The 15,753-nt window shown below is 37.7% G+C and overlaps 2 protein-coding genes across 2 annotated transcripts; both read left to right on the top strand.

Moving 5' to 3' along the window:
• Positions 1–403: 403 nt before the first annotated feature.
• On the top strand, positions 404–5,382 carry LOC120418001 (WD repeat-containing protein CG11141). Its single transcript, XM_039580245.2, has 2 exons — positions 404–884; positions 3,874–5,382. Exons 1-2 carry the CDS (start codon positions 687–689, stop codon positions 5,128–5,130), a joined length of 1,455 nt encoding a protein of 484 aa, XP_039436179.1. The 5' UTR covers positions 404–686; the 3' UTR covers positions 5,131–5,382.
• A 6,755-nt stretch (positions 5,383–12,137) lies between these two features.
• LOC120417970 (uncharacterized) lies at positions 12,138–12,777 on the top strand. The gene has a single exon (XM_039580209.2). The coding sequence runs from the start codon at positions 12,208–12,210 to the stop codon at positions 12,679–12,681; it is 474 nt and encodes a 157-aa protein (XP_039436143.1). The 5' UTR covers positions 12,138–12,207; the 3' UTR covers positions 12,682–12,777.
• The last annotated feature ends 2,976 nt before the right edge of the window (positions 12,778–15,753 follow it).

Genomic DNA, 15,753 nt, shown 5'->3' with positions numbered 1-15,753 from the left:
CGTTTACGCCGGGCAAGGTCGACGGTTCACCAAACCTCGTAACGTACTCCGGTCTAACCTATGTTGCCATCAGAAGTGGAAAACACTCCTTTTATACTGGCGCTTCACATGCTCTGGATTTTAAACACGTTGCTAAACCTACCCGAGTTTGAAGACCTGACAAAGGGTAAATAGTTTTGAAAGTTTAACTTCAACATTTAAACTTCTAGTTAGTTAGTTGTTATTAAATAAATGTTAAATAATCATTAATGCTGATTTTCAAACCAATATGCCAATATGGTTTAAAAAAATCCCCCCTAATTTCACCTTTCCAGTTTCGACTTCGCTCACCAATTCCTCTCCATCAGTCACCGCGACAGCTGTTTGTTTACTGTTTTTGTTGCTGTTGCTCTTCCTTGCCCAAGACTGCCTTCGCGTACACAACAAAACACGGAAACTTTCTTCGCACCGCGCAGTCTCTCCAGTCACAGCCCTCCTTTCTTCATTAAAAATTACAACATATTTTCCAACTCGGCAGTGAAAGTGGTGAGCCTCCTTGCGTTATCAGCCTCCGAAAGGTTCCACAAGGAGGTTACCCGTGTTGAGATGAGTCATCGACCTTTAGCCGGTAGCACTATCGAGCGATAAGCCAACCTAACGGAACGAATCGAAGTCACAACAACCTAGTTGGCGGACACGACGCGACGATGGAACTGCGCGAGTGGTCCCCGCTGGTGGGGCTGGTCAACCGGATTCCGGCCACGGTGCAACGCGGGTTGCTGTTCTACGATGTGTCCATCACGTGCGTGGACATGGTGGACGAGTTCCTGGCGCTGGGGACCAACGTCGGGATCGTGTTCTGGTACAACCGGCGGAGTGATACGGTCGAGAAGCTGCAGGGAGAGGTAGGTTGGGTGTTTTCTAGTTTGTTAGTATGGCAGCTGAACAGGGGAAACACCTTTCTTATCAAATTCAGTGGATTTTGCTTAAAAATTACTAGAACTTGCTTACACAGGTCTCGCCTGGTTTATGTCATTGTTACGCAAACTGAATATGCTGGTGGGTGTCTTAACTCCCGATGCAACTGATAACGCCGGATGAGTTATTTTTTTAGTCGCTCAGGCTAGCTACATGCAGGGATGCAGGTCACTTTCCAAACTATCTGCCGAAAACTATTCATTTGAGAAACTTAACTTTTCACAACTTTTCATCAAAAAAGTTTTCGCGTCCACACACCCCGATTACTACGATCAGCCTTCCGCAACAATCCTCATCAATAATATGATCAAATTCAGGAAAAATATTTCCATCTTCATTCTGCAGAATAATTTTAGCTCAGTCCTGTAGGATTGTATAGAACGGTGCAGATATAAAACGCCCTTTCCCATCTTGGGACGTGATATTCAAGCATCCAAATTTCGGAAACAAAGCCTTCATGTGCAAATTCTCTCCAAACATTCTTAGAATTTTATTTTCTCAGCGACATTGCTGATCACTGTCTGAACGTCCTACGATCTCAAAAGCATATCCTCTTCGTACATGTTCACTTCCGACAAGAGCGCATCAAAAACCTGATCCAACTGCTCGGGTAATTTAGCTTAAGAGGAGCGACCAACTTCGTTTGTCAGTGGAGTTTTCGTTGATGTGTCATCGGACGAGCAGTTCATTTTCGTTGTCCCAGTTGTGCTGTTGTTGATGAGCTAAACAAATCAGAGCTAGGGTTTTTATTACATCCACACATTTAACTCATGGCACCAAGACATGTCTTTGCGTGATCCTGGCGTTTTACATATCAATGACTGCTTGACTACACCGAAGTTGTTCTCGAACAGTGGTTCCTTGAAGTCGTTGCATATAAATCATAAATTACCATAAATCATAATACTTCGCCTCCATCGATTCCAATTCTTTTGAAAGTATAATTCAACCTCGAATTTCATTTAATCTTGATTTGATTATAAAATTTAGGAACATTGATGCAAAAAAGCTACCAAATGTTCTTTTCTGTCCAGATTCAACTCAACTTCTTTTAGATCGAAGTATATTCGTCGAAATAATGGTTTATTTCTTTATTTTATTTTTCTCGAGAGAAATTGAGACAAGTAGCATTCATATAACACTTACTGCTAATAAGAGTTAGGTCGTAGGCCTAACTATTAGTTGACCGATGAGTTGATTCTATGATACGGGACCATCCATAAACCGCGTGGACACTTTTTTGGGAATCTGTTACCCCCCCCCCCCCCTTGTGGACAATTGTCCATACAAAAAAAAACTTTTTTGTATGGATCGTGGACAATCGCCATATCCCCCCCCCAAATTGTCCACGTGGTTTATGGATGGTCCCTACATTTGGGTGGGGCAAAAAAAATTTAAAAATAGTGTAAAAATTTAAATTTCGAGCCATGGTATCAACATTTTAATGAAAAAAGTGTTTTAAAATTCATTATACACCTGTCCAGTTGTTTTGCCATCATTAGTTTCCAAAATATCTAAGTATTGACGAAAATTTTTTTTTTTGCGAAAAATAAAATTTTTACGGTGCTGGAATTTCATAAAAATTCAAAACATTTTTAAACAAGCCCAAACATGCTAAATATGATTATCGATGCAGAAAAATGCATTTTAGATTGTTTTCAGTTTATTAGACTTCTATTTTCATGGAAATTTTGAATTTTTTGGATTTTTTTTGCCCCCTGATTTTTCAGACCAATTTGAAAGGGGGGGCGACATAAACTTTGAAAAATATTTGCAACGGCCTTACTAAAAGTTATAACATTTTAAAGAAAATAGGGTGAAAATTACAATCCATGCGTTTGAGTGTTAATCGTCAAGCCTTAGGGTTAGTGAATTTTTCTTGGATTTTTTACGATGTCGCGGACAGCGTGAAATACGTGAAATTCCACACTTTCCGCTTAATCCCGTGTAATTCAAGGATTTTTGGAAATTATTGAACAAAAATACCAAATATTTGATCCTCAATTTTTTAAGTGTTAATTGAATATGTTTTCAATTGAAAACGTGATATTCACTTTTTGAACTTTTAAATTGAGCTCTAATATTTGAAAGGAACTAAATTATTGAATTACAGTTGTAAAATTGAAGTAAAAATAATTCTAATAAAAACATATTTTATTTTCGGATTCGTCACAATTTGATCCCAAAATGAGGAATGTAAGATTATAGTTTGCACATGTAAAAATGTGTAAAGCATCATTTGATACTCTTTGCTTATAGTAAAATAAAAAAAATCATATTTGATTTTTATTTTGTATTTTTTTAACGGACAAAAGTATTTTTTTATTATTTAAAATGTTTAGTGAAAATAAAAGTGCATTTTACTGAAAACAAATGCATTTTTCGGCATTTATTGTCACTTTTGGCACGATTGGGTTCGTTTTAAATCATTTTGAATATTAGTGAAATTTCAATGCAAAGTTTAGCATTAAGCTTTTTCATTTTTTTTTTTCTGCTAAAAATTATAAATATTTTGAAAACTAACTTAAATGTTTAGTTGTGTATCCGTGTACTAACTGTCAAATTCTCACAAACTTTGAAGTTTTGATTGAAACCTGGAAATTTTCAGCTTAAAAAATCACTTAGTTTTGATGCTTTATATAAATATAAGTACACCACAATATTTCCGGTTGTTCACAATAGATTTTATTAGTTATTATCGAGGTTTTTATGATATTTTTCACGCTCCGTGAATTTTGCGTAAAATTTGGTGATTTCGTATGGGCGTTCCTCGTGAAAACTGCATTTTTTAGCGTGAGCCTAGTCATGTCTATCTGATAATGCGTCTGAGAGGCATTAATTAGCCTCTTCCACAATAAGAAATAAGCAAATCTAGATATGACTAACAAGACCAATATCGTTTCGCTTCTTTTCCAGGGCTCCACCCACTTAACCTGCGTGCGCATCATCTCAACGGTGGAGTTTATGGTGGCGGCCGGATGTCGCCAGGGCAGCGTCAACATCTTCCAGATCCCGAAGGAGGCCCCACCGGAGGTGTGCGCGGAGCTGTTGCTCAAGAGCAAACCCACCGAACGGTACACGGTTCGGAACATTCACCGGGGCGCGATTACGGACTTGGTTTGGAGCAAGAACGGGATGAAGTTGTTCTCGGGGGATAGTTGCGGGGTGGTTGCGTTAACCGAGATCAACTATCAGGCGAGGACGTGCGAGTCGCGGGAGATTGTGAACGAAAAGTACGAGGTGGTGCAGATGTGCTTGAGGAAGGACAAGCTGCTGGTTTCGACGACCTATCGGACGGTGATGTGCTCGCTGGAGGATGCGTACAAGTGGCGCGTGACGCAGGTGGGGAAGAAGGATCGGAAGATGTTGAGTCACTTTGGGGCGGTGTTTCACGAGTACCACAAGCAGCAGCAGGTCGTGTGTACGAGGTCCGGGTTTCGGCTGTGGGTTGCGGATTCCGAGGGGGACGTCGCTCAAACGCTCATCTATAAAGAACTGATTAAGCTTCCGACGGTTGAAGTTCCTATCCTTAACCCGAGCAAACATCCAATTCGCATTCCAACGACCTTTGGCACGCTGCACCCATTCCAGGACCGGTTCCTCCTGTCCGTTGCAAACGACATGTTGTTCGTACTAGATCTAGACCAAATGAAGGTCGTCGCATCGCTCACGCGACTCCGCAAAATCCTCGACATATCCGTGCACAAGCACGAAATCCTCATCCTGGAAAGTGCCCGCTCTCTACTCCGTATTTCCACCCTTCCCGACAGCAGCCAGGCCACGATCCTGTACAAAAACCTGGACCTCTTCACCGCCAGCGACGCCGACAGTCAGATCGCCCCAGCCGACGAGTGTCTCGAAGTCGCGCCTCAACGAAGCACCACCTCCACCTGCGAAAACCATGACCAAGACTCCGTGGACGGAGTCGTGCCACCGCCGGAAGACCATCCCGCCGCAGCGCCGACGGCGGAATCGGTCCACCTGGTGACGCACCTGAAAAAGCTTGAACTGTTCGAAACCCTGAACGAGCTCAAGTACGACGAGTCGATTCTGTTCAAGAGTGGGCGTAAAACGAAGCGGAAGCACAAGGCGCAGAAGGTGAATCCGATCGTCGAGATTGGGCAGATGGCGAAGGAGGGTGGGGCGGAAAATGGTGAGAAGGACCAGGAGTAGGAAGGGGGAAGGGAAGTAACGAATGCGGAAGCTTGTTTTTGTGATAATTATGGTTTTGCTTGTGCTGAAAGTTATAGGATGTATGGATAATTACGATGAGTTGATACGTTCCAGTCAGTTCGGTCAGATCGAAGAGCATATTGTGTGCACGCGTACGCTTGGGTTTTCACGTCAAAAATTGTTTAAATTTGCTGTTATTTGTTATTGCCTGTATGTAGGTGCTCGAAAAGAAAAATCAGTAAAAATAACTATTGAAAAATGCTGTGTTTAAATTCATTAGAGAAATGTCCATATTATAACAATAAGACCTTACAATCTGCCAATGTTCATGTCTTTGCAATACAAGATAAATAACGTGATGGGTGTCACTAGGGGAGTTTGGGGTAATATGGACAGGGGGGGTAATTTGGACACCCCTTTGAAAATCACGTTTTCTTCGGATATAAAGTGAAAACGGCAATTTAAGTGATAGGGGCTAGTACTAGTAATGGCCTAGGAGTATGGACAAACCAAAAAAGTTGGAATAGGTTAAGTAGTTTTGGTGTAATATGTAAAAGTTTCCAAAGGCCGGTTGACACTGCCTTAAATTCTAATATTTGAAGGTTAGGAAATAAGGTTTTGCAGGGGTTATATGGCAAAAAAGTGGACATTTTATGTTTAAGGGGGTTGCTTGGACGTTGCTTGAGATATGTACGTATAAAAATTGTGCATTTTATCCATTTTTATCATCAAAAATTGCAATTTATGATAGAATATGCTATGGGGGTAATTTGGACATGGCTTGTGGGGTAATTTGGACATACCTGAAAGTCTACCTGTCAGGCAACAAAAAAGTAACTTTCATGGTTGGATGAGTTTTTAAAGCGATTTAGATAAATTTAGAGGGATTTAATATGTCAAAACAATCAAAAAGGAATGTGAGCAATGAGAACTTTCACAAAACCCCTATTTTTTTAAATTTAGATAAATTTATTCCAATATTCGAATTGATGAAAATCTGATTACTGTACATTTGGCGTTCAACAAGACTCTAATGTTGATTGCTTTTAATTAATTTCTTTGACATTTCTAATTTCTATGCTGGTTTACAATAATATTTAAATTTGAAGGGCTACAGAATGTAAAATAAAAAAATGATATTTTCAGGCTAATAAATTCTATATAAAGATTGATTTATATAAACATAAACGATACCTTAATCACTAAAAACTATACTTGTGCCTAATCCAGAATCAATGTTTAAATCATTTCAGTATTAATGATTAAATTATGTATACTACACTGAACTATTTGTTATCTTCCTATTGAATTATAGTTCTATCACAAAATCATTATTTAAACCGTTGATGAAATATTGTGAGCAAAACAACACTTCAAAATATAAAGCAATTACAAAACCAGGATAAAAAACATGCTCAAAAAATCAAATGTTAAACTTATTCTTCAACATGTGTCCAAATTACCCCATAAAGTATGTCCATATTACCCCACAAGGCATGTCCAAATTACCCCACAAGGCATGTCCAAATTACCCCATAGGGTTGTTCATATTATCCTCACACAAAAATGTGGGGGTAATTTGGACACCTTTTAATTTTTGCGATAAAAATGGGTTTTTAATCAAAATTTATCGAAATAAATTACATTTTTCCATCAAATATGGTCTCTTTTATCCTCTGGTGTCATCCACATTCCTTTAAAATATCCATACAGCCCGTGACAGAGCAATTTTCTTAGGGTGTCCAAATTACCCCACACTCCTCTACTAGAGCAGTGCGTGGCCAAATGGTTACGCTGTCCGCTTTGTAAGCGGATGATTCTGGGTTCGATTCCCATCTGCTGCAACCTTCCATCGGATGAGGAAGTAAATTGTCGGTCCCGGCCTTGGTTGTTAGGCCGTTAAGTCATTCCAGGTGTAGGAGTCGTCTCCATGACATAAGTACAAACAACACACCAAACCAAACCTACTCCGGTGGAATCGCTGGCGGCGGTTGGACTCGCAATCCAAAGGTCGTCAGTTCAAACACTGGGGTGGAAGGTTCCTTGGAGTAAAAAGAGGTTTGGGTGCTCTCCTCATTCAAGCCTTCGGACTCCTAGGTTCGAGCAGAAACTTGCAATAGAGACCACAAAAGACCCGGGGGTCGTTAATGTGGATGGTTTGATTTTTGATTCCTCTACAAGAGTCTAGAAAAATACTTACGAATACTTGTATTACGCCTAGTGAGTATGCAGGTAATGGAGGTAATGAAACCCTTGATTTGTATGCTTTCTGTGTTGGATATTGTATTGCATATAACGATTATGAGAAAAAAAAAATTGTATTGCATATAACGATGTTTTAAGCGTATTTACTTGAGGTGGGAGTCCCGCCCGTGTGGATCAACCGCGGCGGGCGCTATAAAATTCTTTGTGTAAATATGGGTATTCGGCGCCGTCGCTCCGTGCCATACTTTCATACACTTAGGAGCTCAGGGCGGCGAAGTCCTTGTAGATTAAAGGAAGACACTAGTGGTTGGTACTTATATGTGTGGTATAGTAGCAATGATATTTTTGGATTAGAAATTGTATGCTACAATTTGTTCGAAATTCAATAAAATATATTCATAACAATTTTGAAACTCAATCCACTTTAGAACGGTTCTTTTAAAAAACCAAAGTTAAAAAAGAATCGCAGTTCTTTTTTTGTGAGCCATGGTTCATTCGCTCTTTTCAATGAACCGGCTCTATGAGCGGCTCGCTCTTTTTTCGCCCACCTCTAGTATTTACTATATTTTAACACAAATTTTAAATAAAATTCAGAATCAGGAAAGAAAAAACAAGAGTTCTAACTTCAAAAGTAGTTCACAGTACAAAGTAAATAAAATGTATTTCTGTAATTTGGCTTCATTTATAAAGTACGTCACGTTAAAATCAGCGAATATGATGAAATTATCACCGGAAAATTTGATCTAAGGGGTCCCGCGAGCAAAAATTTACAGCCAAAAAAATCATTAAAAGTAAAAGTGTCTATTTAATATGTTAAACTGCCTTACTCAAAGCGTTCTCAGTCTCAGATGTAGTCCCAGATGTCCTCTACAAGCTGCAGGTCGAATCGAGTTGATATGTGGATGGAACACTTTTTTATATGAGTTTGAAAATTATACTATTTTTTCACTAAAATGCCAATAACTCCCTTTTGATTCAACCGATTGGGATGCTTCTCCCGGCATTTTGTTGCATTTTTAAGAGCGAGTTTTTCACCAGGTCGTATCGAAGTGCTCCGATTTGGATGCAACTTTCAGCGTTTGTTTGTCTATACATGAGATGAACTCATGCCAAATATGAGCCCTCTACGACAATAGGAAGTGGGGTAAACCAGGCATTAAAGTTTGAGGTCCAAAAACATCAAAAATCTTAAAATTGCTCGCGTTTGTGTAAAACTTCATCAATTCCAACTCTCTTAGATGCATTTAAAAGGTCTTTTGAAGCACTTAAAAATGAGCCATAGACATCCAGGATTGATGTAACTTTTTCTCATAGCTTTTGCAAATTACTGTTGAAAATTGATTTTTTTAAACTTTAACATCTTTTTGCAACATCCTCCAACACTCATACCCCCATATGTCAATAGTTAGGAAATTCCATGGACTATAATCCTACGGTATTAACTTTTTGGCCAATCGCAGTTTTTCTCATAGTTTTTCGATTTTTGTGTAACAAACATTTTTCAACGTTGGTTTTTTGCCCTGTAGGCTTCCAAAGCGGCACTTTTTGGTCTCAATTTTGACATATTCGGAATCCTTGGAAAATTTCACGTGAGTTAGAAGTATTGAAGTTGAAAATTTGATTTAAAAAATAATATAATAAAACATTTTTGAAAAAGAATTAGATCTTATTTACGCTGTGATCAATACGTCAAATGCTGTACCAAGTAGGCGAAACCCTGTTTTCCCCCTAATCCAACAAATTGTTAAAAAATATTTTTTTTTATTTAATGTTTGTTACCGTAGGATTATAGTCCATGGAATTCCCTAACTATTGACCTATGGGGGTATGAGTGTTGGAGGATGTTGCAAAAAGATATTAGAGCAATTCCATGTCAAATAGGGAATCGGTTGTACCCGACCTTCTCCGATTTCAATGAAACTTTGTAGACATGTTATCCTAGGCATATATAAGCCATATTTGTGTATATGGAGTCAGTTACACTCGATAATAACATTTGAGAAGGGCGTAAGTGTTTTAAATATTTTTGTATTTCGTAATTTAAATATTGCTGTATCTCGAAGCCGTTGCATCGTATCAAAAAGTGGTCAAAGACAAACTTGTAGGAAATTTGACGGGCTTTCCGAAAAAAAATACACTGAAATAAAAAAACACTCCACTTTTATGAGATTTTTTGGTTTTTAAGTTTAAAAGTCAAATTTGAAGGTGAGCCCACGATTTATTTTCGCTCAAAATTTTTGTGAAAATAGCTGTTACAAAAAGACTCACGAAAAATGCAGGATGGAGCAACTCAAAAAATACAAAAATCATTTACTGAAACTGTTTTTTTGAAAAGTGCTCTAAACGTCAAAATTTTCAAAAACCGAATACGGGAATCGATTTTCCAGACAATTTTACATAAAAGTCTCCATATTGACCATTGTCCTAAGTCCAATCCTTGTGAAGTTACAGCGGTTTAAAAAATAAAAATGTTGAAAAAAATAGGTTTTTTGATGGTTTTTGGTAATTTCTATATGACAGACTTGATTTTTCAGTCTCGAAAATATTTTTACCGGAAAGCTCGTCCAATTTCCCATAAGTTTGTCTTTGACAACATTTCAATTGGATGTATGGGCTTACAGATATAAGCAACATATCTACAAAGTTTCATTGAAATCGGAGAGGGTCGAGAAAAAAGTACCTTAAAAATTTCTGTTTTGGGCTGGAATTGCTCATTAAAGTTAAAAAAAAAAAATTTTCAACAGTAATTTGCAAAAGCTATGAGAAAAAGTTAAATCAATCCTGGATGTATATGGCTCATTTTGAAATGCTTCAAAAGACCTTTCGAATGCATCTAAGAGAGTTGGAGTTGATGAAGTTTTACACGAACGCGAGCAATTTGAGAATTTTTTTTGGACTTCAGACTTTAATGCCTGTTTTACCCCACTTCCCATTGTCGTAGAGGGCTCATATTTGGCATGAGTTCATCTCATGTAGAGACAAACAAACGCTGAAGTTTCATCCAAATCGGAGCACCTCGATATGACCTAAAAACGTGGGTTTTATAGAAACCCTACACGGAGAAAAAAAAGTTCCCAAAATCGTGAACAAGCGTTCATGAAAATGGGAACCACGAACAAAGTGTTCAAATTTCATGGTACGTTTTTTTAAATCGTACCATGGGATTTGAACACTTTGTTCGAGGTTCCTATTTTCATGAACGCTTGTTCACGATTTTGAGAACTCTTTTTTCTCCGTGTAGATGTTTGGGTATCAAAAGATCGGAAATTTTATGCCCTTTCCGATGTCACATAGGTTGACTTGTGAATCGTGGACCGGTTCGGATGCCGGCGGATTTTCCTACGACGTAATTCTGGGTTGGTACGAAATTCCAACGAAAAATCTATTCTATCGATACAAATACCCCCAAAACGGTGGTATACCCGTTCCAAAATGTTGATTTAGCAATTCTATGGTAATATATTGACATTCAGTTGAATTAAAAGTTTGCAAAATTCAGTATAGATAAGTTTTATATAGAATTTCCAGTGTTATATAAACTTTTATACTAAGTAGTTAGTAAACTTTATATTCAACCCAAATTATTTTTTTAATCAGTCAAGGATGCCTATTTGGAGTTGGGAGACTGGATTTATGGTGATTTGTCAACAAATAACATTATTTATGTTAATTTTTCGAAAGGTGTACAAACTTTTTTGTACCTTTTTTATTTTCGTAATAGTATTTGTTATATAACTTTTTATAGAAATCATCTTTTCATGAGCTTTTTGTAGCAAAATGTTTGGCATGAGTTTCTGAACAAACGTAGTACTAGGTTCCTGTCAAACTTTAAACTGTTTACATGTTTCATCACAAAATGTGCATAGTGCCCAAGGGGTGTAAATACTTTTTGTATGTGACTTTAAAAAGAATTTAAAAAGAAGGGTCATTTTTAATAAGTGCTATTGAACTCATTGAGGTTTACTGTTCTTTTTAATGAAATTTAAGACAAATTATAAAAAAACAGGGGACATTTTTACGAATTCTATGCAATTCATAGAGATTTGCCTTTCTTTTTATAATTTTCGAAAATATGTGTACAAAAAGGATTTAAAATTAAACAAATTAATTAATTTATTAATTAAATGAAAATTAAAAGGATAGATTAGAACATTTTATAAAGTTTCCTACTAGAAACATTTTAATATCAGAATTTTACCCATCTTATTTCATAAGATTTGTTGATTTGAATTTTAGAAAATTAAAGAATTGGAAGATATAAATGAACAAAAAAAGTCAATCTCAAAGATTCATTATTTTTTCTCATTGCTCTTAATGCAATTAATAAGTTAATTTTTTTATACGGAGTTTTGAAGTTATTATAATATAGGAATTCGAATAGATCAATGTGTCTTACAACTAATCCCCCATATATTTTTTTTGTTTTTCAGTTTTTACTACATGGGAAATTAGTCGTTAGGCACACCGATTCTATTAGGGATTGGTTTTTTGTTAGTTAGAGTAGTTTTTTTTTAAATGCGTTAGTAGAGTTTGTCACAATCGTCACCTATGTACCATTCTAGATCCGGGTTGAGAGCTGTGATTGGCTTGTTGTGGACGTTTCTCGGAACTGTTTTATCAAAACCGCCCAAAGCCTTTTTTTATCGCACCGCTCGATATCACTCTTGAACTACGGGTTTGATTGATGGCTATAGACTGCAACAGCCCGATTTTGATTGCTTGATGTCCAAAGCCACCTCAACTAGTGCTGTATAAATTGGGGCGATTTGGTGGTTTCTATGACAGTAAGCTTCATACTTCCATATCATCCGTTGGTGAAATTAATTGCTTGAGGAAAAGTTCCTTTGAATACAAAAAAAAAACAAAATCAAAATGTTGAAGTTTTTACTCGTGCTCGCGATTGTGGTCCCAACGGCATTCGCCCAACACCATGTCGTTTGCTGGCCGCATCCCAGCTGCCCGCTCGTGGACGTTGTTCAAACGTTTTTGCCCCACGTGGACTGTGGGAAGTTTTACAAGTGCAACAAGGGCATCAAGTGTGAAATGAACTGTCCCCCTGGATTACACTGGAGTGTCGCCCTGGTGCGCTGTGAGTGGCCCAATATCGCTTGCTGTGATCCCAGAATTCCTTGCGAGGGAATTCCGTCGCCACCGATTCCAACAATTCCGGTGCCACCAGTTACGACACCGGCCCCAATCCCGACCATTCCTGTGGACCCGAACCCAACTACCGTGGGACCGATTCCGACCATTCCCGTGGACCCCATTGACCCAACTCCAGTGGGTCCAACTACGGTGGGTCCGATTCCTACCATTCCTGTGCCTCCAGTCAGAATACTTTATTAAGATATGTATAAAAAGCGTTACTTTGCGCAACTGTAACTGGTTGTGACCCTTCCTCATAACTAAACGGTGTTTTAATAAAATTATATCTCAAGTAAATCGTTTTGAATTACTAGTTTTGCCATACAAGTCTCCATAAAATTTGCGGGCTGGTCATACAAAATGGGTATATAAAAACTCGAAAATCTGTATCTTGGGAAGGAAATTTTTGATTGATTTGATGTTTTTGGCAAAGTGGTAGGAACTGTTCAAACCAAAATCAATACGTTTTAAGTAAAGCGTTTACATAAAAAAAATCAGTTTTTTTTAAAGCACCACCACAAAAATATGGTTAAAATGCTGAGGATATTTCCACAAATTTCCGTTTTTAACGGAATTTATCAGAATGCAGGTTGCTGAGAGATGTTCGTTTTAAGTTTTAATGTTGAGAAAAATGGGTTTTATATTTACCAACAGGTAAATATAAAAGTTGCATAAAATAAAAAAAAAAGTTCATTAAGAATTTCGGAGTTATCTATTTTTAATTTTTTTTTGTTTTAAATTCCTTCATTATTTATTGGTAAATTTTGAAAAACAGTTCAGCAAACTCAAATCTCAAATCAAAAATAAATAAAATTATTTGCTCTACAGCATTGCCTTGGCGATCTCAATTGCGAGATTCCTACTCGAAACTAGGTGTCCGAAGGCTTGAGGCAATTGCAACCCTCAACCCTGCCTACCAGCGACTCCACCTAGGCAGGAACCAGGGAGACGACTCCTACACCTGGACTGAGCTAAGGACCTGACCTCGAGGTCAGACAAATCTCGTCTCGAAAAATGCCACCGGGACCTTCTGTGTGAGAGGCAACCCGGCTTACCCCTACACCACGAGTTCCTTGCACTTCTACACTTGCAATAAAAAACATAATTGGCAACAATGCCAATCGATTCGAAGAAGATTAACAAAAACAAATGGCGCAGGGACAATTCGCACAGTATCAATTACTCGTCAAAATGTGCAAAACAATACAAAAAACCACTTTGGTTGCAAATCGCTAATCATTTTGAAAATTTACTTTTTACTGGCTTTATAATTTTAGCAAAAATTTACCGGCCAAACGACCCAATAAATGAAATGAAAAAAAAAGAAAATAATAAATCGATTATTGCATAATTTTGGTGCAAACATATTATCTGTCTGCTTTGATATTGTAAGGTATGCACTTCGGAAGAAACCGGTCAAGAAAAAATTCAAATGGGCAGCAGCGGTAGCGAAAGCAAGTCAGAGAGGGTGAAGAAAAGCCCCAAGAAAACGTTCCCTTTCTTTTGTCCTGTCGTTCGTAAAGCTGTTTCTTGACCCCTTTCCTTCCGATCTGCAGACTAGCCTTATCCAGGTTTTTAAGCGAAGATGGCGTTCGAATGTTGAACGTCCGAAATGTCAAAATAGCGCAGTAGCACCAACATTAGAAAATAAAATGCGGCTGTCATACCATGGCACACTTTTTTCGTAATGTTGGTACCACTGCGTGATTTTGACATTTCGGGCGTTCACCATTCGAACGCCATTTTCGCTTAAAAAGCTGGATAGCTGAAACCAGAGCTGAAAATGTCAGGGGTCCTGACGCGAAAATCGGCGACGCATACACGATTTTTTTCAGATCCATTCACTGAACCGCAAAACCGTGACATAAACAAACCCGACTCAGTCGTGAGTGCCCTAGCTCACTGAGCAGCTGCAATGCGAAGCAGTAGTCGACCAACGCTCATTCGACGTTGCACGCACACACATAAAGAAACAAGTTTTTACACAAAAAGTTGGTATTTATGCGTGGAAATGTAATTTTGAATATAAGTTATGGTTGTTTTAAGTGTTTTGCACAGTCTAGAACCATTCAATTGTTTAAAAATAGTCAAAATAGTGTTTAGAGAGGATTTTACGAGTCAGTCATACGACACGAATTGAGTGAGTGTAGCTCATTTTTTCACGTCTCTCATTCTCCAGCAGCCGACCGGCACGAGTCAGGCGGCAGTGGTTGAACGGACACAGTAGGCTTACAGTCAGATGCTAGCAGTGAACTGACATTTTGGTTTGCTTCATGTGTACGCTGGGTTGGAAACATTTTGCAGGCCTGGCTGAAACAATCGAAATTTTTGGTTTTTCGATTATAAGGGGAATACAGTCGACTCTTTGGATGTCAATATCCTAGGGACCGTCGTGGAAGAGAAGCATTAGTTTGTAGAACGATGCAAAATGAAGACTCGATTGAAATTTTACTTTTTTGATAACCAGCTATAGGAGAGAACGGGAAAGAATCATGGAAACTTCCAGCAAACAAAAACAAACAAATGTCAAACACCATTCAATGCTCCGTATCTCAAAGAGAATGTGAAAAATCGAAAGCAAAATGAATCCAAGGGACCGCCGAGGAAGAGATCCTTCAAGGTTTCAGTTTTACCGGATTTATTTTCATTTTGCTCAATTCCGGTTACACTCAACACATTCAGGATACCGTCAAACGGGGTGACTTTGATAGGTTTGAGATTTTTTTTTGCAAAATGAAGAGTACGAATAAAATACGTACGGAATTGTATGGAATCATACTGACCGGGGCAGAGAAAGGTTCAAGGTACTTCTAGAAGGAGTTTTCATGAAAAAAGTTTAAAAAGTTAGCTATAATTAAGAAAACGTTGATGAGAAGCATTATTTTCATATTCTCAAAGTGTCATAATTTTCTCAATGAACATAATTTCATGTCGGAAATCGGATTGCATTTTATAAACGAAGTTTGTAAATAATAAATAATAATAATGAAACATAGTTCAACAAAATCTTCATATTAATAGGCATTTTCAGTAGAACAAATTTCATTCAAAATGTGAAAAGTTTTGATTCGTGCTTCAAATTCAGTTTAAAATACAATATGAATCGATACTATTTTTAACAAATTTCAAGCAAAATTCTGACTTTTAACAATTTTACCTAAACTATATAAAGTTTAGGTAAAATTGTTAAAATTAAAAAAAAAGATTATAAACATAAATATTGATTTTTTTGTTAAATACTATACCAGCAACCTAAAAAATGGTACCTTCCAC

The sequence above is a fragment of the Culex pipiens genome, chromosome 2 (assembly GCF_016801865.2).
Source record: "Culex pipiens pallens isolate TS chromosome 2, TS_CPP_V2, whole genome shotgun sequence".
NCBI lineage: Eukaryota > Metazoa > Arthropoda > Insecta > Diptera > Culicidae > Culex > Culex pipiens.
Note: the sequence above shows the minus strand (reverse complement) of the source record. Positions and strands in the feature narration are given on the sequence as shown.